Raw genomic sequence first — 25,230 nt, forward strand, 5'->3', positions numbered from 1 at the left:
TATCAGAATCTTAATTTGTAGTTACATCATTAAGCATTAAGATGAAAGCTGGTTTCATGCTGTTTTGGGCCCTGAATCAGATTTTAACACCTGATGATTGTTTTTGTTAAGGCAATCATTTAACTGATGAAAATTCTTAAAATGTCTGTCTTCAGTGGTGGCCTGACTACAGAAGGTTGTCTGAAGGATAATAGTAAACTCATATGCAAATACAGAACTTACTTGTGTAGCCAAATACTTTCTTTGTTGTGCTGGTTTTATTGAATGATCAGGGCCGTGACATGGGATTTCTTTGAAATTGATGGTTTCTCGATTTGTTTCTGAGGAGAACAACAGAAAACAACGTGTTATAGGCCACCCGCTCCAAGTCCTACACAAAACAAAAGTACATAACAAAACTAAAGTTAATCCTGCTATTTTGCGATCGCAGATTCACTTAAATATTTACATTACATTATACACCCCTCCCACAGGACAACATGACAAAAGGGAGGGTCTAAGGGGCGCAAACAATTTAAAAACAATACCACAGAAGCAGAAATAAAAATGAGGGGCTTCCAATCTTAAAGTTACACGGTTAAAACAATGACAGAGTTTTTTAAAAGTTGTTTCAGTCAAGTAATTAACAATATGAATAACCAAAAAATAAAAAATAAAAAAAACATTTTGTGCAATTCTAACACTTGTTACACTTCCTCAAAGAAGCTTGCAGAAACTGAATCTAGCTGGCACCATAAGATAAATTAATGCTATTTAGAGAAACAATAATATTTAAACATTTTGTTCACAAGAAAAACAAAGTAATTCAGTGTTCCTCTTCAACTTTCAATAATAAAAGTATATAAAATAAAATATAAAGTCTGAGACAGTGGTCGCACTTCTGCCATGTTGCCTTTACAAAATATGACACAACAAAACGCTGGTAACAAGCTTTAAGGATTTTTACGCCCTAGCCTTGTGCTTGGTCAGAATATGATACAAATAAATATAACTTACCAAACAAGGTAGATCCCATTATTTTTCAGATAATTTTCAGAGGTGCAAACTTATTCTAACGACAAAAATTTAGATTTTGTGAAAAATAGTAACCACCATAAAGGTAGATATTAAATCTGTTTAAATAAAATCACAGCAAAAACATTTTTTCCGTAGTGAGTGAATGTTCAGAATGAACGTTAAGACAACGTTTGGTGTCACGTCTGGACATTTGACAGTTGAACATTAGCTTGTTAGCTGAGTGAAGTGCACAGATTTACAATTAGCTTAATTATAAATCTACAGCAGACACAAGGAAAAGAAAGTATATGCCACATTGTATAGGCATATGCTGCTTTGTTCATATGCCAAAAATATGCACAAAGCGGCTCCAGAAATGTTTTTCTGCAGGTGCTAAGGGGGAACTAAGCATTTTACTGAGGATGCTATGATGGATCTTTATCAACACACACGCATTAGTTTTGTTATTTTAATCAGAGTGATTTGCATTTATTTGACGCTTAGATGTCAGCATAAAGCCTTGAGCCATTAGTCAGATGACTTTCAGATAATATTACATTGTTTAAGTTAAAACAGCATTCATGACAAAAGGGATACCCTAGTACTGACCCTTTGCAACTACGTCCCTTAATCATTTGAAGCGCCATGATGTAGACCGGAAGTGAGAATCGGGAGTATTGAACTGAGCAGCTAAAGTTGTTTTTCAAAGTTGTTTTTGTCAGTTTATTCTTGGTTTCCACTTGCTGGAATCAAGCTAATTTGTCTGTGAACGTAGCACGCCTGTTTGGGTCTCATAGACGGCGATATTTACAGAAGCCTGAAACAGCTAGCTTAGAAACCGAGCCGTACCTCCTCCCTCCTGACGTGTTGATGAAATTACCAACTTTGCCTGAATTCACACCACATGATTTATGTAACTACGTCACAAACAGTGTTCCCCTTAAACCGAAGAAGCCATAAAAACGTACAGAATACGAGACGCTAATCATTTTTTCCCAAATATGCTAGGCTACATGACAGCGTGGCACTGTTTCCATAGTTACTAATGGTTAGACGCTACCTTCTCCATAATGCGATATTTGATTTCTTTCTAATCATACTTACTTATAAAGTGTATGAACGTTAATCTTCTTACCGTGTATAAAGTGTTCGCTGCAAATCCGCGGTTACACCAATAGCTGCCAGTCGTTAGGATTTAACAGCTGATGTCCATCGCCGCATCTTTCCTCATTAAAATAAAAAAGACAAGCTTGTTTTTGACCCTTGTCTGTTTGTGCAGCCGACCGCGCAGCACCTTGTGAGCATTTTTACTGCGAAATCAACTAAATGAAAACAATATTAGGCTACCACATGTACGTATTTTGACAGGCTTTATACAGGAGAGCATCCGTGGCGGTGGAGACAGTGACGTCACGTGCAAAGGGTCACGTGTTCCTTTGTCATATATGTTTTTAATTTATTTATTTTTATTAACTTGTGTTTATTTAATTGCCTAATTAACTGCTACAGGCCTTGACTTGACTATCGCTATTATGATAAAAACATGTTATGCTTATTACCGGTTACCTTTGTGCTAACATGGTAGTTTGCTATGATAAACACCATAGACATAATATAAGGATAGACGCCTCATGGGCCGCTCTCGCCTATTGGAGCTGACGAGATTTAGGGCGGCCATCTTGGAGCGGTATACCACTCCACTCAGCCTTATATATTTGGCAGGCACAATAAAGGATCAGCGCATTTAATAGATCATAACACGCTGAATAGTAATCACATTGTCACATAATTAAATTTTAGGCATACAGCTATTAAAATTGCATGTATAGGAACGTATAGTTTAGCATATTTAAATAATTTTGGTGGAATACAATGTTTTAAAGTATGACATGTTTTGCAAGATACAACCAAAGATGCAATTTATTCACACACATTATGTATATATTCCGATAATCTCATATATACACACATGCATACTTATCTGTTGTGACAGTATTTACATATTCATTACATTTTTACACAATCTAATAGCCTTATACATATACACACACACACATATATATATATATATATATATATATATATATATATATATATATATATATATATATATATATATATACGTATATATATATACATATATATATATACGTATATATATATATATATATATACATACACACACAAACACATACTTATCTGTGGTGACAACAATATTTACATATTCATTACATTTTTACACAATCTAATAGCCTTGAAATAGGACAGTTTTGCAGAGCTTTTTTCTGGTGTTGCCTTTCTGCAAACCAAGACATGTGACTTTTGCAATGTGGTGCATCCTTATCTTCAGAAACACAGACACAACCAATGACAGCAAGTCAGAATGGTGATTGTCAATGCCAAATTGTGTCTCCTGAGTGTGTTCCCCAAGCTGGAAAACATCTTCTGTTCCAATGTCTTCACGGACTATGTATGTGACGGCGGACAGCTTAGGAGGATGGTTTGGTGAAGCACCACGAATCACCCTCTCTGCAGCTCTCACCACCTTCACTACGCCTTGTGAGGGAATCACTAACCCGCCATTATTTTTCAAAGTGAGAAGATGGTAGTTCTCATCAAATGAAGACGGTGTGGCATCTTGAATCAAACTGACTCGACATGGGTCACAGGTTAGTTTACGCAGAATCTGCCTCACAACAAATCCAGATATGTAAACCAAGGCATTTCCTACCAGACCACCAAACTTGGTCGGAAGATAGCTGTGGTCGTCCAGAATGGCTGAAATCCTAGCAAAAGGACAGGGATGCTCTTCATTAGATTCAGGAGAGGACATTTCAACAGCAGACAGGGACACGGTGTTGTCTTGTGCTGCCACATTGCCAGTCTCACTGGGTGTAACCCCACACCGAACCATCAGCCGGCGGAAGATGGCCTGGAACTGGCATGCTGATGGGTTGTTATTCCAGCCACCTTGAATGGAATACAGGGATACAATACATGTGTTAATCATACGACATAACATATGAACACATTCATGAAGTATATTTTATGAAGTTATTCTAACTGAAAGGACATCAACAGTACCTGACGCTCTGATGGAATATTATATTCTTGTCCCGCTCCAGATATTCCACTCTTGCCAACGCTCTCTTATGTTTTGCAGTGACAGCGGTAAGAGAAGCTGGCAAAGCATAGCAATGATCCTAAAGACAGAGAGATGGACATCACCCATCACTTAGACATCACTATGGCACACTTTCTTTCAGACGACAGCAGCACTGTGTGTGTCTTCAACTATGTTGGTTTTATTTGTTTTATTTGTGAGGACATTCAACATGAGGGTTAGAAAATAATTTAGATTTTAATATGATCTTGACCATTATGATATGATATTTACAATAGAAAAAATACTCACATCATTAGACTGAGGTTGCAGGTCTGAACTACAAGTTTCTGGGTCATCTTGAGAGGCCACATACTCACTACTTTGGGCTTTTGTGGAGGTTATTGTAGTTCTGTAGTTTTCAACCTTAAATGTAAAAACCTTATGAATATGGACTTCACAGTATATACTACCTGTACATAAACACACATATATCCCTTAAGGCTAACATTATGCACATTTATGAATGCTAATGAACTTTTAATAATGCACCTACTCTTTGAAGGTGAACTGGGAAGCTGAAAATTGATGGTATCACATCAGCTCTCAGTCTGACAATCTGACCTGTTTTGTCAAAATCCTCCGTTTTGAAATGCTCACTGCATAGTACAGATGAATCACTTGCAGTGAATCCATCCCTCCTCAAAGCTATTTCCCACCTCTTCCTCCTCTCTTTATCTTTTGGAAACCTTTAAAACAAAAACGTGATATCTGGGAGTGTGTACACAAAAACATTGTCCGAATGAGGTCCATGTTATTTGCAACGGTTGAAACTAAGGAGCCTTGTTGCCTGCTTAAGCTGAGCATTCAGAAAAACGTTACACTCACTATTTTTGATCTTCATATTTTAAAGAACATAAAACTCCAAATTTGATTAAAATTTGTTGATAATGATAATTAAACAAAGCTACTGAAATTGTGAGTAGGCCTGTTTGAAACATATTCCTGTCATCAAATCTCCGGCTGAAGACCGATAGCTAACATTTGCTGTCATTTCGCTGGTGGGCATAAATACAGTACAGTAATATTACATTCACAACATACTAACAATAATATGTCATTCTTACTTGTGAAAAGTTATCCCCCGGTCCCTGACATCAACAGTTCGTAGATTTAAACACGAATAAGCCGAGCAGAACTGAGGCATCTTCTGTTGTTTTGGTTCAGCAAAGTACGAGGGTTTACCGCTCTAAGATGGCCGCCGTATTTCCTGCGCCGGAGCGGCCAATGCGGCGTCTACCCTTATATTATGTCTATGATAAACACTGTCAATATCGTCAAAGTCGGTTCATAAAGGACGTACACTTCCTGACAAATTGCTGATTGGTCAGTGGCTGACAAATACCCTGGAATGATTGGATCCACGTCTGCATGGGGGCGGAGCCGGCATCATGTCAATCGTTTCCTGGAAGTGATAATGGACCTTACCAAGCTCCGCCCACAACCCACTCACGTGACCGCAAGTCTCACAAGCAAAGCCTCGCGGCGCGTTGTTTCTATGTAAACATGACTGATTAGTGCATCGTTTCTAATGGATTTTCACAACATATCATCCACTACAATGGACAGAGGAACTAACAAGTTCATGTCATCATCTGGGAGGAGGTTACTGGTTTCTCAGTCACAAGCTGGTTGCAAACCTGAGGCCAGCAGGTGTCAGTCAGTTATGGTAGATCTGAAATTTGGTTTGATGACGTCAATATGAGAAGCTACAGATTGATAGGAGGAACCAAAGAGCTCTGTAAAGGTAAAGGCAAATCTTCTGAAGTTGGGATATAATTAATTTAATTTCACATAATTACCACGGTAGAAGCCATTTGTTGTGTATGAAATATATTTGTTCTATTTGATGTTTGTTGTGAATGTAAACTCACAAACGAACGAGCTAATTAGTCCAACGTTTAGAAACTACAGCGGCTGTAATGCGCCACAGCAAAGGTAAACAAAGGTAAAATAACCCGAACAGGTGATCAACTCAAAACCACTCCTACCTTTTTACTCTCTCTCTCTTTGTAGCTTAAGCACACCTGTTACCGTGGCAACCCCCCCCCCCCGCAAGACGAGCAAAGATTACGTTAAAAACATAACATTCAGTCCGTTACGATATCAAGTTTCCAGGCTTGATATTTATTTCTCGATTATTAATCAGCGCTTCCCTGAACACAGCGATGGTTGATTGACTAGCTGTACTTGGTGCTAACGTGGCTAACAGGAGTAACAGTTTAGTCCAAAGCCTTTTCTGCTAAAATAAAATCTTTAGTGTATGTCAGATACAGACACATTGGATATTGATCTGTTTAGCTAACGTAAGACTGTGTAGCAGACAGGCTTCAAGGTGTAGAAGTTGTATCAGTTCTGCCATTATGCTGTACTTAGCTACAGCAGATACAAGTAATGTTAAATCAGATAAAAAAATTAAAAAAAATCAAATATTTTCTGGGGCTGCTATGACTTTTTCAGGGGGAGGTATAGCACCCCCTATCGCCCCGCTGGCACAACACCCTGCTAGATAATAATAATAATAATAATAATAATAATAATAATAATAATAATAATTATTATTATTATTATTATTATTAATAATAATAGAGAGACATTCTATTAGGTGTAGCAGAATAGGTGCATGGGAGGCAGGTACTGCCTTGCAGTGACTTCGCAAGGCAGTCACTGCTCTCCCTATGCATTGCTATGGGCAGGCCCCAATAATAATAAAACATAAATGCTAAACCTGCATTTATGTTTAGCACTAATGCTAAACATAAACACTGGTGCAACACAGTGTTAGCCACACAAGCAATGCTGGTCCAACACAGCAGAGAGAAGTGGGAGGGATCTTGCGTGTGTGACATCACTGGTATTATTGACATATCCAGGTAATGTGTTTTTAGGAACAGTAAGCTTTGTAATATCTGACACTGATGAATTGCTTTTAGTCATATGATATGTAGGGACGGTTTCCTGTGACATATTTAGAGATAATTACGTAATACAGAGTTGTTGACAAATTAAAAGAACATAAAATATTGGAAATATCTAAAAAGAACCCAGTGTTTAAGGTATGCCTTAAACGAACATAGTTGTTGGCCACAGGTTTGACTAAGTCTTTTTTATATATAGTAAATGATGCTGCATGGTCCTGAGTCAAGCCTCATGGCCTAGAAAACACCAAGCGCTGTTTTGAAAGCAGTTTTTTGATCATCATCTCTGAGTTCAGAAAACTGCATCAGCTGAAATGTGTAACTATGGCCTAAAGCCAAAGCATTTCTTTCTCCTTTGCTATCCTTCCTCCACCTCCTGTTATCTACAAACAAACTTAGGTCATGTTTGAGAAAATCAAAGCCTTATTCAGTTTTCCGGTGATTTATTTTGACCCAGTTGTGTAAAGTTTTCTGAGTATTTTCAATTTACTTAAAATCCTTTTAGCTAATTTGCTTGCTTGCTCTAATTAGGTTTAGTCCAGGAATAAGGCCAGGGGCTGATGGAGCAGGAGACTGGACGCAGGGTAATAACCTCTCTGCTTTTCTTTTCCAATGTGTTACCATGTTTCTCCACCCCCGCCACCACTCCACCTCGTTACTCCCTCCAACAGTCACCATGGGCTGTTTATCGACTGACTCTTCTTCCTGTTTGTGGTACTAAGAGGCTGAAATTAGATCTGCATTGGCGAGGATTTGAGATAAATTGGGCAGTGGATCGGTTCTAACTTCATTTTATCTTGGTTTTGTCAAGCAGGGAGAGCAGGATAGCTCTTTAGGATGCATCAGATAAAAACACCACCAGACTGACATGAATAACACTAGGCCAGATTTTGGTCTTCTCAGTTCAGGAAGCATTGCATTTAATGAGCTGACGTAATCACAGCAGAGCAATTCTCTTTGCAGAAATTCAGAGAGCTACAGGGTCACTGATAATCATATATGTGGCCCTTTGTGGTTCCCCCAGGTTGGGCAAAACAGATTTACTCTGGGGTAATTGGTCGCTCCCATTACAACTCCCATGGGAGAGGGGCTTGCTCCTTCGCTTCTTTGTATGGTTTGGAGTTTGGGGTGTGGATCTAACTCTTTTCAGCCTCCCACTTTGATCTAACTCCAGTCCCTGACAGCCGATCCGGTAGCTGAACCTGACACTGGGTCCTGCATCTGTAGAAATCCAGAATGGGAAGAGAAGTGCAGGTCTGACAGGAGCGCAGCTGAATGCCGAAGTATCTGGTGTTGTATGCCAGACAGACACCATGACCCTCATGGTTAAACTCACTGCAGGAGGTCACGGCCTGTAATAAAGGACAGAAAAGCCCCTAGGGTTAACAAAAGTCTAATTTTTACTACTGTCATTGGTTTCTATGTATTTGACAAGTATGATAAGAACATTATTACAGATTTTGGACATTGGATTATAATTTATATCGACAAGATGTTCACATCTTCACCTCTGACATCTTCCATTTACAGAAAGTCTAGTTAACAATGAAGTAAGCTGTATCAATTTAGAAGTGTTTGTTTAACTATATATTTTTATACATAATTGAAAACATAAAAGACTTAAGCATAGCATAACTGGTGCAAATTATTTCTGAGCCTACTGCCTCATAAACATGTTTTAAACTTGAAAAATACACATTTTCTACACTTCCAGTACTTCTGGTAAAGTTTTGTAAAAAGTCTCAATTTAAATTAATCATTTATTGCAACAGCTGAACATGTTTAATCTTTTGAATTTGTTAGCACTAATTGAATGAAGTTGATTTTTTTACAGCTTTTTTTCCTCCAACTTTTTCAACAATTAAAATAATATAAATGTAACTGAACAGTTTATATGTGACTTTTTTTTTAGCTGATCAGAGGAACACATTCCCACTTCTACATGCCACTATTTTAAAAGAAACTGCATTCAAATTCTTATATTTGGGCCACCAAGTATCTATGGCAACTATAATTGTGGTTCTGAAGGGGCACCAGTCTTAAATGTTGGACTTATTCCTCAATATTCTTGATTTTAAAAAAGTATCACCAGAACTTAATAAAAAGTCTATTGGATTATGCAAAAATTTTAATCATGTCTATTTAATCATAAACTGGAGGACTGAAATTTAGTTTTTTCTCACACTTGTGGGCTTGGTTCTCTTCCAACTCCAACTTCTTTGAAATATCAAAAAATAAATATAGCTCTGGAAAAAAATTAAAACCTCCTGGTTATTCCACCAAATACTGATTTCTGAACTCTTCCTGAGTTAAAACATTGTTATTCTTGTTTCTAAATGCATATTTACTTTTTTTCTTTGCATTATTTGAGGTCTGAAAGGGGCTGCATCTTCTTCATTATTTTGATTATTTCTCATTTTCTGCAAATAAATGCAAAATTTTTGCTTAGACTATCGGGCACACGTTGTCAGTAGTTCATAGGATAAAAGAGCAATATTCATTTTACTCAAATACATATAAAAAGTAAAATCAGAGAATTTGAAATGATATTTTATTTTATTTATATAATATGTAATGCCTGTTAAAACATTGAAAATCAGTTGTGATTGGGTGTTTAATTAGGAGAATGATCTAAAAAAATATTTGTAAGTCAACACAAAAATAGTTCATCACTCATAAAATTCTCTTTTTTTTATTGCCACCTCATTCATCAGACCTTATTCGTGTAGAAAACCTGTAGGGTGATCTGAAGCAAAGCTTTCAGGTAAATTTCTCTCACTCTTTTCTTCTTTATTGTGAAAATGTCTTTATGGATTTACAACTTGTTCAGATTGTACCCTGCCTATTGACCAATGGAGGGCCAACCCACTGCAAGTCGGAGGAATCAAGTATTGACCTTGATGTTTTTCTAAGTGATTTGTGAGACAGAAGTAAATTTTCTCTGGTTGTAATGTTTCATGCATGAACCTTATGTAGGACTCCTTTTGCATCCCAGAAGTCTTCTCTGGCTGCCATTATCTCCGCCTTCCCGGTCGACCCCAATCAGTCAGAAAGGTTTTGGCATTGCCTTATTATTTTATTACATGGATCTGACTTAATGTTTAGTATAATGAACTGAAGGAGAACAAAAATATTCATGCCCTTTTAAACGCGAGACAGATTGTTGTCATGGTTCTAACAAACCAAGTCTAACTCCTGTGGCTTGTTGCAGCTTGAAGACACAATAACTCAAAATTATTTTCCCCCACTGTTGCCAAGGAGATTAAAGAACAATAGTGAATGCCTTTACATGTCATACTACAAATTCTCAGACTTAAAAGACTTATAAACACCTATAAATCTGTCCAACTTTGTTTTGCACAATGATCTTACTCAAACAGTTACATTATTATCCCAACATCATTTGCTTTGTTTTTCTTTTACTAAGAAGTGTCTCAACATCAACATCAACAGCTTGCATAGTTCAGAATGACCTGAAGTCTTTGATCTGTAAGCATCTCCTTGTGATTTTGCAGTTAATTACCAAACATTATTTGGTAATTAACTGCAAATTAATTACCAAATAATTAATTTGGTAATACTTTGAGATCTAACAAACTTTTCATAGTTTTGCATTTGTATTTCTATTTGTATTTGCAAGGGATTGTGTAAATATTGCTTTCCTGCGCATGGAGCTCACCAGCATGCAAGGACCCCATGCTATTGGAGACATCAGTCATATAAGAATCTGCATTAAGCTGGAAAAAAGCCTTTTAGACAGTATCCGCTTAAAAACACTGTTGTTGTGTAATGAGTTGCTTGTTTTTCAGCCACCTTTGCCCTTGTCAATGCTGCTGGTTTGGTCTGACATTTTGTACCTACAGAAAAGATCAAAGCATGCCTTGCACTCTTGTCTCAAGAGATTCCCAATCCAGTTTTGGAAACTCACAAACAGACAAGCTGCGACACATTCTGCCTCAGGTCAACAATGCAGCGCGTGTTGACCCACTAGGCCCCTGTCTGTCATCACAAAACATGATCAGACTTGAGTAATACAGTGAAAACTGTCAGATTCATACATACTCAGAGGATTTACTGTAAATCTGCATCACAACACAGTTTAGACGAGTTTTAGTTGCATTTATAAGCCAGAAATTATTAGAATTATAGCTTGACATGGGTTGCATTGTAATATATTGGAACATTGGTACATTTATTTCAATATTTAAATTCAAGAAGTCATAAAAGATGGGGAAAATGTATTGTTATTACTGAAACTGGTACTTTTTTATTCATATTAAAGTGTATTAACCCTTTATATCCTAAATTTAAATGTCCGCCAGGATACTTTTGCTAATTTTAATTGTACGCAGTTCTTTAAATGTCCTGTGAGTAAATATATTTGCCCATTTATTCATAACAACTGGAACTTTCAATATCAAGCAAGTTATTTTCGCAATGTACCGTCTATTAAAAGATGCTTCTGTATAAGTGACAGTATCTGCTTCCTTTATTCACATTTCCGTCTCAACAGGGAACAACATCATATGATAACAAACGCAACATCGGATAAAAGAACATCTGAGTGAAGCTCTCTTTCTAGGATCTGCAGATGAACGTGGGAAAGCGCCATGTCCTGCCAGAGAGCGGTATCTTTTTTTAGGAGTACAGTAATTTGCTCCTGTTAGCCTTTTCCGCATCCAGAGTGCAATATTACATCACTCTATTATTTAGAGGCCATGTCAATGTGACATCATGACCATCACTCTATACCTGCATTCACCAGAGAGACAAGTTGCTGCAATCAAAACCGGAGCCCATGTATTATATGAGATGCAGAACATTGGTGCTTGTCCTTGGCTGTTCTGATGACTGATCAGATTTCAGGCAACAGAATATGGAGAACAAAGTTTCAGTTTGCTGATGCCTTTTCTCCTAAAAAACACCTTACAGTTGATTTCTCTGGCAGTATTTTGCTTTAAAAATGAACGGAAATTCTTCAGCAAGAGGTTGACGTCTGACGAGAATTATGTTAAGACGCTTCTGAAACATTTTCATTGAAGCTTTACTTGATTCACAGTCTTTCTGATCTCACTACTCATCACTCAGATAAGATTTCGCACTAAATGGTTGCTTTCCCACATAAGCACCACACTGAATCAAAAAGATTATTTTTTATTGTTGATCTTTAAATGAAAATGTAAAGCTAGCTGACCATCTGGTAGAAAAACTGCATAACTGTGTCCTACAAGCTAATGCTAACACCAAACTTATCATAAGTTTGAAGAGGTTTAATACACGTATCACTGTACAGATAGAGTGAATATCTATTGAAAATATTGACTAAGAAACACAAAAAAGATGTGAAAAGGTTTAAATATTTAGAAAAAGACGCAGAATTGAATGAGTGTTGACTTATGCATTTCTTTCAAGAAATTGCGCAACAGAATCCCTTTCTATCCATCTGGTTCTGGTTCTGCATTTTAATATCCAGCTAAGCAAAACTGCCTCATTATTATCGCACAATGTCACAACCCTGAGCCTGTGGTAATATTAATGAATCTCATGCAACGCAGTGTTGAAGCTCTGTATGTCCTGATAAAGATTCACTCACCTCAGCATGCAGAATGCTGGTTTTCTGATAAAGAAGCTCATAATTTGTATCGTTTGTGTAAGATTTAAGGTGGATTTTTTCCACGTTTGATTATCGCAACCGTCGCCTTCAGAATGAGTAAAATGAATGATGCATGCGGATACTGGTTAATTGGCTCAAACCAAGAGAAAAAACGTTAATCTCAAAGAGAAACTACTCTTTCATTCAGTTAGTATTTACTGAAAAACATAGAGATTAGACACAAGTGTCCAATTTATGTTTAGAAATACTTAGCATATTAATAGCAAAAACGAATATTGGCATATATTATTGTTGCCTAAGTCAGAAAATCAAGACAAATTAAAGTGTGAAGACCACCGAGTTGAAAAAATTTGAGTTGGACTATTTTATGACATATATTTTAATATCAATGTCGTTAATGTTTCATAATTTCACTAGGTTTTTATAAAGTGATTTAATTTAAAAATCAAAAATACATAATCTTATTTACATAATAATAGAATTATGACGGTCCCAATATGTATTTCTCCCAGTTTAGTCTCTGGAAATAATAAAAAATATGCACATATTATTGGTGGGTTTTAAAAAAAAAACAGAGACCAAAACCTTAAGAACAATTGTTGCACATCATGGTGTAACAGAAGGAATCAAATTCAGAATCTTAGAGGAGATCTATCTAATAAATCTAATAATGTATTTTTTTTTTTTTTTTACTTAAGATGTTTCATTGACAACATGCAAAATCACTGCTTTGTAAACATCTGCAGTGTTTTTAACTCCCTGCTCTTTGTAATGTAAAGCTGACACAAAGTATCTGTTTCACTCCAGCAGGTTTCATCTTCAGGTGCACAAAAGCGTTGGAGGGAACTTTCCTGTCTGGGTGAGTGAACTACGGACCTTTTCTTTGTTATGACATGCAGATCCCTTTAGTTCAACGACTCACTTGTCAGGATTATGTAACAAAAGGATAAAAAAGGTGGAAAGCCTATTATTTCCTGGTAAAGCCACAAGAGACAAAAAGTAGAAACTCTGAACAAGACATTTGTTTTACATGAAACGCATTTAATATGTTTATGTCTCAGTATTTCCTTCTGAATAGTAAGATCATCATCACCGCTCCTCATTGGGTCAACAAGTTAATAGAGTCAATAACGAGTCAAGCAGCACTGCGGCTAGATATTCAGCTTTTGACCATTTAAAATCTGCTTTACAGAAAAGTCCAAAAGTAGGAATTTTTTTTTCATGAATAATTTGAATAAAAATCTAGAAAATACAGAACCTCATTTAGATTGAGATTTGTTGTAATTTGATTTATTGTCAGGGCTTGAAAACTATTTATGATTCTTTTTATATTTTTATACAGCGCATGCAAATATCTGTTTTTATCTGTATTTAATCTGCAAACAGGGTGTGAAAGGAAGGGCTTTAAGACAGACTTAAAGTAAAGAGACATCCTCTGAAAACCTTTGATGCATTTTGAAATTAACACAAACGTAACAGAGGCTCTTGTGCAAATGATCAAATCAAACGAGTCTTTATGTTGCAAAGTAGCTAAAACTTTACGATAAACAAACTTTGAAAAGCGTTTTGTAGACTTTTATGTCTCCTAAGCAGAGGTGGGTAGAGTACCCTAATATTGGGTAATCTTAACTAAGATTAGCAGTACTTTAACATATTTTTACTCAAGTAAAATTAAAATTACTCCAGTGAGAGTGAAAATTATGTTGTTAAAAGTCTACTCAACTCCTCATCAAATTATCAGTAGTTTAAATTGTAAAATTTACTTCATCAGATGGACAAAAATAGAAAGTTAGGTGGATTTATTTTTGTATTCTAAGGATGAATAATGACAATAATATCAGTAACAAAAGAAAGACAAAAATCAGGCAAAAATAAAATTCTTCCAAATCAGGTTTTCAATAAAAAAACGTCTGAAACTTTAACACAAACTGCAGGTGTGTGTCTGTGTCTGGGGAATTTTTGGTTCAAGCATGTTTGTTTTTCATTTAGTGGGTAGAGAATCCAGAAATTTCACTCAAATTAGAGCAGAGGTACTTCATAATAAAATTACTGAAGTAAAAGCAAAAAGTAAAGCATAGTAAAAAATAGTAATACAAGTAAACTTTTTCCCAAAAGTTACTCAAATAAATGTAAATGAGTAAATGTAACAAGTTACTTCTCTACTCTACTCCTAAGCAATTCATTTCTAGACACAGATTACTATTAGAGTGTTAAGTTAGATGTTTTGAAGCACATAATAATAATAATAATAATAATAATAATAATAATAATAATAATAATAATAATAATAATAATAATAATAATAGATTACATTCATGCATGTTTCAAGCAACACCAACATAACTTTTGTTCCCGTGTTTCCAAAACAGACATTTACGTCAGAATCTGGTTTCCAAACATTAAGAATGAGTTTTTATGTAATCTAGGAACAATTTATTATATTAATTAATCAAGTTAGCTAAAAAGCAGGATGGAAGTTTGGTACAGTACACACAAACAAAAGGTAGGAGAGGCAACCCTGTAATGACGTTGTACCGACTCTGGAGAGAAACAAACAGAAGAGAAACGACTGGAGGAATTAAATAATGATAGGATGATGTGGGAGAAGGTGAAAAATGGCTCTATTATGAGCCTAATAGAATTTCCCCTGGTCTCAGAGGGAAGCCGAATGGACTCACCCTCCATCCCACTTCGCCTTTCCATCCACTCATCTGTCCATTTGCTCATACAAGACAGATCATTTCATCAGTCTTCACTTAATTGTGTGGGTCACAGGGAGAGCCTGGCTGTGTGTTTCAGCAAACAGAGGCAGGTGATGGGGAGGATTATGAGCAGAATAATAGAACAGAGGTGGAAACCGCACTAATTCATTGTTTAGATGGACAGCATGTAAGAATATGGGTTAGACTGTCCCCTTTGAGAACTGAGGAAAACACTTACTGTACACCCCAACAGCAAAACTAAAACATTTTCAATTTGTTTGTATAAATACGTGAATAAGTATACCTATGGTTTATTAATAAAAATCACCAGATGCACCAGGAAAGCTAGTTTCAAGACTCTATCCTAATATTTAATCAACACTAAAACTACATGTAGAACCAGATGGAAAAGTGCACAAACATTTAACAGATTGATAAAATCATTATGAAATACAATTAATCTGCATGGACTTCAATTCTACAGCAAGTTTTGCTGTAGAATGATTTAGATTGTTTGAAACAAACAGCACCAACTGAAAATGGTCCAAATGTTGCTAAATTGGTCCCAATTTGAAATGATTTTACTGGACTATCAGGTGTGAAAACAACCGGCAGTGGCATTGAGAAGTTGTCTTATTAAATCTAAATTAAATTAAGTTTCATTTATATAGCACATTTCAGCAGCAAGGCAGTTCAGATTGCTTTACATCATAAAAACACAAAATAAAAGTTAAAACATTTCATTTTTCCAAGTGCCGTCATCACACATCAAAATGTTGGTTAGAGTTTCATTTATTATGGTATAAAAGCAACTCTAAACAGGTGGGGTTTAGTCTAGATTTACAGTTTTCTGGTGCATAGAACCTGAAAACTGCTCCTTCATGTTTGGTTCTGGTTCTGGTTCTGCTCTGCATCACCAGAACCAGAACACCTGAGAGGTCTGGAAGGTTGATTCAACACCAGCAGATCTTTAATGTGTCGTGGTCCTAAGCCATTCAGTGATTTATAAACAAACAGTATTTTAAAGTCTATTCCCTGAGATACAGGGAGCCAATGGAAGGACTTTAGAACTGGGGTGATGTGCTCTGTCTTTAGTCAGAACTCCAGCAGCAGCGTTCTGGATCAGCTGCAGTCTCTATGTGGCTCTGGAGGTTCAGGTAAGAGTCCATCACTACGCCCAGGTTTCGGGCCTGATCGCTGGTTTTTCTGAGATCTGAGATAAATCTGAGATAAATCTTTATTGTCATTGTCACAAGGACAACAAAATTTAAAAGGTGTCCTTAGTTAGTTGTAATAACTGAAGCTCTATGTTGACTCTAGATCTAGTCCAAAAATAATAACTTCAGTTTTGTTTCTGTTCAGCTGGAGAAAGATTTGGCACATCCACACATTTATCTGTTCTAAGCATCTGTTCAGTGATTGGATGAGTTCAGAGTCACCTGGTGACATTATGATGCAGAGCTGTGTATCATCTGCATAGTTATGGTAGCTAATCTTATTTCCTGTTACAACCTGAGCTAGTGGGAGCATATAGATGGAAAACACTTTGAACTACCTTGTTGCTGAATGTGCTGTACAAATAAACTTCACTGACAACATTCGTACTCACAACTTTATTGTGTTTGCTTGAAAAACAGCACATTCTCGTCTGTAACATTATGCCTTCATTTCTTTTAACGTACCTGTAATCTTACAAACCGAAAGTCCCATTCTTTTGATTCATAGCAGAAACTTAAACTGTCGACACAGTTTGTCTTAAAGCGAGAGCAGCTTTTCTTCCCTGTCTTTAACTCCATATCTAACTGGTCACCTCACCTTAGTCTGACTTATCGCCTTTCACCACCGCATGTCACTTCTGCACACATGGATCCGTTCACACGTGTAGCGTTTCCCGCTAACGGCTCACTGGAGGGCAACAGTTAGCTTGGAAATGTGTTTTCCATTTGGGGAAGGGGCAACTTGGAAACTGATATTGGATGCTGGGGTTGTTTTACGACCTGCTTTTGTCATTTCTGATCTGAACAAGCTGAGAGAGATCAAGGTGGAGCGAGGTTGTGAATACAGGTTAGAGACTATTACACCATTTTTATATGGATTAGGAGCTCGTAAAATTGGTTTTAAGTCGATTGTTTGAGACCAGTTTTGACAGTTTGAGCCTTGTGAAGAAATACTGGTGTGTTTCACTTTACCTCAAATATAAATCTAATTTTATTTGAGAGAAATACCCATGTATTAATTATGTTGGTATAAGACTTGATAATAAATAAGAGATTTGGATGATATAGCTCAATAAATCAAGGTTCTAATCTGGAAGATTTTCTGAGAGGATTTCAGTCTTTTCCAGATGATTAGTAAAAGAAAATAAGAGGACAGAAAATATTTGTACTTCCTACAAAATACAAAATACTAACGCTTCCTACAAAATACAAAATATATTTTTTTGTACATTTCGTTTTTCCCTAAAATGCATCCTTCCTTTATATATATAGGAATATCTGTCATTGATTTATAGTGAGATTTTCTGATTTGTAATTAAATATTTATGCAAAATGTTAAATTTTTACATAAATGTAACATTCTCCACACTCTGAAGAAGTCTGAATTTACATAAAAAATGTGTAAAAATGCTTTACAGATCTAATATTCTCTGACTGCATCTACAAAATGCTGCAAGATGAACTGCAGGAATCTAGTTTTATTACTCAACCAGAACTATGACCATAAAAAATACAGTTTTTAAATTTAATCAAATAAATTAAAAATAAAAGATACATTTCACCTCACACAAAATCAGTTCCTCAATACATTAAGCTATTTAAACAATTTAGTCATAAAATCAATAAATCATTATGTAGCTTTTGTGAAAATAAGGTTTTACCCTTTTTCTGTTTATTTATTTTTATTAGAGGTATAATATGACGTCTAGTGTTATTGTTTTATCCAGTGAAAACACGTTACTCTTCGTAGAAGCTCCATCTGTTCTGCCTTTTCATGCACCATTTATTTTCCGCATCACTCATCAGACCCAGGAAGCAGAGCTGACAGTTTATCATAACAGAGCAGGGCTACCGATTACAACATGCAGTGCCATATTTCATGCAGTCGGGCTGATGAAGATGAGGAAGGCACACACTTTTTTTTTATATCTGTTACTCTACTAAACAATTGCTCTTCCTCTGTTTAGTTAGAATGAATCTGAAGGAATATGCCTTTTTGGTGCGGAAGGCAAATCTCTTTCAAATAAAACCTGGTTTAAAAATTAAGGATTTTTGTTTTGTACATATTCATATCCATTTATAAACAATGATGATATTTAAAAACTAAATTTGAATGCATGTTGAACAGGAGTTCTTGGTTTTGCATTTTTCTGTTTTGATTTCTCTGCAAATTCATATCCAAACAATTTTCAAGAGATCATGTTTTCTTTTCATATCCAGTAGGAATTCATGATAAAATAATAAATATTCAGCTCTGGAGAAAATGAAGGGACCGCTGCACTGAACTCCACTGAAAACCTCCTGGTTATTCCACCAAATAGTGACTTCTGAGTTAAAACTTTAGTATTGTTGTTTCTAAATGAATATGAACTTGTTTTCTTTGGATAATTTGAGGTCTGCAAGTGCTGCAGCTTTTTTTAGTTATTTTGACGAAATAAATACTAAATTTTTGCTTGGAATTTCAGACACATGTTGTCATAGAATAGTAGAACAATGTTCATTTTACTCAATCTATACATATGAAGAGTAAAATCAGAAAAACTGCCTATTTTAAGTGGTTTTTAAAATTTGTTTCCAGAGCTGTATGTTACAAAAAACATTCATGAATTCAGCTTGACCTTGGACATCTGAAAAAAATATTTGTTGTTGCTGGCTAACTATTAGGTAAAAGTGTTGCAATCCAAAAATAATTTCTTAATTCACTCAAATCTGATATTTTTGTATATTCACATGATTTTGTTCTCATCTCCTTTAATTATTCATTGTGTGAAGCCTGTAATTTGACACACTCATCTGTATTATGTTGGATCAATAAAGAGCATGACTGAATTAAAGAGCTTTATTTACTGCTTGTCTATTGAAGAACTTAAAGCAAATTCACATTCAGTATAGGACAGTATATGTGTAAGTATACATGGAACATTCACTGTTTCTGTACAATTCAGTCCTTCCTGGTTTACTGTCATTCTCATCACTGTTTTCTATCAGGGTTTGGTTTTTTTTAACCAAAAACACAGTTTTTCACCCTTACTCTCTCACTCCAACCTATATTTATCAGTCCCTTTTTGCATAATTAGGTTGTAACTTGTGTCTCAAGTGCAATATCATCACATTCACCTTCAACTGTACAGGTAGACCAGCGTCTTAGGCAGAAAAGGCAAGAAAAAAAAATCATTTATATTGTTTGACATAATTTAAATAAACCAAGATACATGCAAAACACACAGATGATCAGTAAAATTTCTCTCTCTAATGTGTTTTTTATGTGATGTTGTAATATTGTAGCTCATCTAGAGGCTTAAACTGAGTTATGCTTTTGCTGGTGCAAATGTTTCAAATACTCTGATCTGGGAATGTTTTGTAATTTATTTGTAATATGTGATATTATGATGTTTTTTTGTGCTACAACTGGTAATAGTGCACATGTATGGATACTACAACACAACCACCAGAACTGAATACGTATGCAGATGACCTCATCTGGACATAAATGATAAAATACTTTTTATTTTAGAGGAAAGAAGGCTTGCCTTTTCAATTTGGAAATTGAGTAAAGTAGTAAAATTAGCATAAATAGTTCACATCCATGCCTCCCTGCAGTTGCATTAACAAACTTATAATTGCAGATTTTCAGAGTTTAAAAGTGGTGCATGCATCTCCTCTCATAACTTATTCACAATTAAACAAAATTTACTATATGGTACTAATAGGATAGTACAGAAAAGCCTCATTTAGCTTCATTAGGCTTTTTATGAGAAATTGTTGCTCTTTGGTTGTGAAATTTCTTCTTTGTGTGTTTCTGTATAAAATATTGTAAACCACACCAACTAAGGTGTATTTGCTAAAACACCTGATAACTTTCAGATTTAATGCTTCTTTTTTTTATTATCTAAATCTAACTTTGATTTTTGTCTTCTAAATTTTAATTTACTTGATGGTCTATAATTATAAATGAAGTCAATTTCCTTTTGCTATTTACTTAGATAAACAAGGACAGCGCTGACAGTAAGAACATAAGGCCTATTTACATTTACACTATACATACAGTATATATAGTGTTGCCTCCAATGCTTCAACAAAACTACAAAGAAAAGATCAAGACAAATTATTTACAAGTAAAAAAAAAACTAGAATTACACTTACAAATTCCTTAAAACAATAAATGTACAACACCAACATACACCTGAAATAGTTCCCAGGCACTTGTGATTCATAAAACATAAATGATTACACATTTAAGTGCTACAATCAAAAACAGAAATGTAATACCATTTAAAATTGCTTGTTAGGAGTACTAGCAGTAGTAGTAAGAATACCTTCATATAAAGTAATAGACCAGCAATATGCTCAGTGTACAAGTGAATAATAGTAATGTGTGCTTCGAGTTGGAGAGTCGGGTGAGTTAACTCTACGTTTGTGTCCATGAGATGAAGAAAATATTTTCTTAAATTCAAATAAAAAGACAAAACAAGGAAAAAAAATCAACATGCTTACTTCTGAACAAGTTGTTTAACATATAGGCCTGGGTTTCTCCTTTGCATTGATTGAAGTAATCTGAGACTTCTCCGTTTCTCTCATGCATCCTGTGGCTTTTGTCTCAGCTGGCCTGCCTTTTATCCGCCGTTCGTTGTTCCAAACAAAGAAGTGAAACTCCCCTCTCCTTTTTTTTCTTCCTTTTCTGCTGACCAGTTTCTGTGTCTAACTAGTCAGCTTTAAGGATCGTCAGTTGCGAGAATAAGGGCATCTTTTGTCACGTCGCAGCGTGTTTATTCAGTTGCTGAGCGTTTGAGATTTGACTTAACGTCCCTGAGAATTCTATTCTAGATTCTACATTTTTGGGGTTTATTTGGCGGAGGGAGAACTGTTTCTGATGGTTTGAAATGAGCTAAAAGAGAGACTGTCTTGGCTGCTGCACCTCTTAAGTGTGTACTGAGTTATTAACGGATCATATCAAAACAGAGGAAAATGCTAAAGTCATGGTGCGTTCACACCAAACGTGTTTTGAGCATCAGGTGGGTCTGGTTTACATTCAAAGTCTACGTGGAGGTGCGTGAAGGTCCCATCGCGGCGCGTTTCATGCATCTAACCGTTTGACGCGTCCAACAAATAGGCCAGCAACAGAAAAAAACGGGTAGAGCGAATTTGATGCGCCCTCAACGCGCCTCAACATAGACTTTGAATGTAAAACAGACGCGTGAAAATGCTAGGTGTGGAGCAAAATGTCAAACCAGAGGAAGTTGTAAATATATTGTAGACTGCAGCTGTATGTCTTGAGTCAGCTATGTGTTCATAAAAAATAGAGCAATAAGTTAGTCAGCATTATTTCCTGCCTGTTACCAACAAAAGCAACCAAAGACTTTAGAGATCATTGAACAAATTGCCACAAATATGAACAATAAACAGTATATGGTCCCTCGGTTGAGTGCGCCATGCCATATAAGTGGCAGAATATAATGTCTTTCTCGTTTTATCATCATTAATTTTGAATGCAAATGTGTGTTTGTTGAGCACAGTACATGCATGCAGGGCTACAGACTGTAGGTGTGTATGTATGTCAACTACATCTACATTTGTATCTACTTGTTTGTCATGTAAATATAGTACATAGGATTTTTACAGAGTTTCTACCATTTTCAGGGTAAGGATGAGAAACTGTGATACTGGAATGATGTTTGAGCGGTTAAAAGCAAGCCAAGGCCTACATACCAACAGGCTGCACTTTTTACAGCGCCTCAGGGAGAATTAATAAAACAAGAGTCAGCAGAAGTAGATGGAGTGACGTGGAGATAACATCCTCATGCACTGCTGCTTTGAGCTTTTATCTAATACTAATAATAATAAGGGAGCGAGGAAACAGGTTCACTTGAAATGAGCTCATTAGAACCTCCTCAGGCTGACGATCCAGATTCTTCTTCATACAGTAGAAGAAACAGCCACAGTAGTTACAGACGCAAGCCACTTGTCAAGTTAAATTTAAAAAGTCTGACAGGGCGTGTAAATAATGTCGCTGAACAGGTTGGGCCTGAAAAACACTTCAGCTTCTTTAGTAACATAGACGTAAAAAGAAAGACACAATGTATTAAGTGGAAGGCCCACAGAAAATACGAAGATAAAAAAGAATGGAGCAGAAAAAAACTAAGAGGAAGTTATCCACAAAAGTTTGCGTTCATAGCAGACAACTGCTCCACGGCGAGTTCAGTCAGAGGATTTTAAACCTGTTGTCCCCATAATTTAAAGTATAATGTGTCTTTCCTATTTTTAAATTGCTTTAGTTTTCCATTGTCTGCCAGTTTAAATGATTTGGAAAACCTAACTTTGCTTTTTTTTGCTAATTTATTTCAGATTCAGAATGATTTATAACGTGAGTAATGGGTTTCTAGGATCATCTCTCTGACTTGCATCATAAAGATATAGTGTCAAGCAGCTGCAGCAGGAATTATGTGGAATAATCTAAGTTGCTGTATTTGGAATATTTGAATGTTAAGGTCCAGGTGTTAAGTTGTTTCGGACAAGAACGGAGACGCTACACCACAGAGGTAGCAGTGGGCTTTGTGCCGCTGGGGCTGAGTACCAGACTTTGCGCGATGTCGTCACGGTTGATCTTGCGGAGCGCTGTGCACAAAGCGTCGACGCTTGCACAGTCCTTCCTCGCCCAGTCGGACAGCAGCGCTCGGACGGGATGCTCCTCCTGCTGGAAGGTCGCAATTCGCTCTTCCTCATAACCGAGGAGGCCTGCCAGGTTGCACCAGTCGCTGTCCTGCATGTGGTCGCAGTTTTTCCCTTCGCTGCCCTGGAAAAGCAGCTTCTCCACTTTCTCTCTGGTATGGAGAGGAAGGAGCAGACACGGTTCTTCGTCGATGGTCACAACTGCAAGGAGAAATTAGGAGCGATTTATTTTATTTTGAATTATTTACTTGCAAAAATTGATGGGACTTTTTTATCCAAATTCTGTTGGCTGCGAGAAGCAGTCTGGGCAAGAAGCAATAGTTCCTTAAATGGACGTTACGATGTAATGACCATGCAATACATCTAAAGGAGTTGCCTTGTTTGTTCATAAAAGCAGAAAAAAAAGTGTAACTTCTTATTAGGCCCGAGCAGCAAAGCGCTGCGAAGGCCTATTGTATCTGTACTGTTTCTTATTAGGCCCGAGCAGCAAAGCGCTGCGAAGGCCTATTGTTTCTGTACTGTTTCTTATTATTCTAACGATTCTGCCCCCTCTTCGTGCGCCTTTTTGGGGGCTTTATCATATTCAAAAACTCACCAAACTTGGCGGACGCGTCTAGGCGGTTTAAAAATTTTGAATTTTAAGGTCGCCGCAAAAATCGCAAAAAAAATTGCTCAACGGCGGCAACTAGCAATTTTCAACAGACCCATTGCTATTCACTTACTTCATCGTAGAGACTTGAAATTCGGTACAGTTGTAGAGCTCACTAAGACGCTCAGAATTTACAAGTAATGTCATAGTGCAAGTATCGCAGGAAGTCGGCCATTTTGTATTGAAGGTCCATTTTGGACCCTATTTTGGCCGTTTACAGCCTTCGTATTTGATCGAACTCCTCCTAGGGATTTCGATTGATCGGCTTCAAACTCGGCCAGTCTGATCATAAGGCATGTCTGATTTAAAGTTATCAAATTGGTGAGTTTTGGAGCATGTTGAAGGGGGGTTAGCAGGGGTCAAAGTTCACCTACACGCCATGAAACAAAAACCTCTTATATTTCCTATACAAAAACACATAGAGGGACCAAACTTTCAGTGATTGATCGTCATCCGGTGTCCTAAAATACCCTGCAGTGAAATTTTTTTTTTATGTAGGCCACGCCCCCTGAGAGCAGGAAGTGTAATGTTTTACTTTGAACGGTCGCTATCTTAGCCCTTTGACCTAATCAACATGAAACTGTGTCCAGAGACAGAAGACATGTTGGTGTGTTGTGGATTCCAACCCCGACCGGCTGCGATGAAGCAGGTGGGCGTGGCGGCGTTGCGAACGCCATCGAATTTCGTTTGGCTCTGAATTCCACAGTTTCGGGGTGAGCTGCTCCAAACTCACTAGGATGGATCCTTATCCACCCACCAACAGGAATCCATAGCGATATTTGGTGGGCGTGGCCTAATTTTTCTACATTGCCCCATAGAATATTTTAAAAAATCAGCCCCAAGACATGCTTTGACTTAGAATTACGAAACTTGGTACACATGTGTATCTTGTCAGGACGTACAAAAAAGTCTCTTAGAGCCATGCTCTAAACCCAACAGGAAGTCGGCCATTTTAGATTGAAGTTCATTTGACCTCGATTTTGACGTTTACAGCCTTCGTATTTGATCGAACTCCTCCTAGGGATTTCGATTGATCGACTTCAAACTTGGTCAGTCTGATCATAAGGCATGTCTGATTTAAAGTTATCAAATTGGTGAGTTTTGGAGCATGTTGAAGGGGGGTTAGCAAGGCTCAAAGATCCCCTGTGATTGACTGTGTAACATGTTACACAGTCAATTACAAAGGGGATTATTTTGTCATGTGTAAGGCAATGCTGCCCTCTGGTGTCGAATTACTGAAATAATGAAACTATTTCAGTAATTTCAGTAATTCGACACCAGAGGGCAGCATTGCCCTACGGAATG

The 25,230-nt window shown here is 36.7% G+C and overlaps 2 protein-coding genes across 2 annotated transcripts in view; both read right to left on the minus strand.

The window, feature by feature from the left end:
* Positions 1-3,200: 3,200 nt before the first annotated feature.
* Positions 3,201-5,789, minus strand: LOC111609849 (THAP domain-containing protein 6-like). Its single transcript, XM_023340581.1, has 5 exons — positions 5,227-5,789; positions 4,656-4,848; positions 4,412-4,525; positions 4,081-4,199; positions 3,201-3,966 (listed from the first exon to the last, which is right to left on the minus strand). The coding sequence occupies exons 1-5, from the start codon at positions 5,304-5,306 to the stop codon at positions 3,954-3,956; spliced, it is 519 nt and encodes a 172-aa protein (XP_023196349.1). The 5' UTR covers positions 5,307-5,789; the 3' UTR covers positions 3,201-3,953.
* Positions 5,790-19,435: 13,646 nt separating this feature from the next.
* LOC102224526 (tumor necrosis factor receptor superfamily member 16-like) overlaps positions 19,436-25,230 on the minus strand; it is a 45,176-nt gene continuing 39,381 nt past the window's right edge. Inside the window, exon 6 of the mRNA XM_023341477.1 lies at positions 19,436-23,477. Within this exon, the coding sequence (XP_023197245.1) occupies positions 23,134-23,477 (344 nt within the window). The 3' untranslated portion in view covers positions 19,436-23,133. The remainder of the gene's footprint in view (positions 23,478-25,230) is intronic.

The sequence above is a fragment of the Xiphophorus maculatus genome, chromosome 10 (genome assembly GCF_002775205.1).
Source record: "Xiphophorus maculatus strain JP 163 A chromosome 10, X_maculatus-5.0-male, whole genome shotgun sequence".
NCBI lineage: Eukaryota > Metazoa > Chordata > Actinopteri > Cyprinodontiformes > Poeciliidae > Xiphophorus > Xiphophorus maculatus.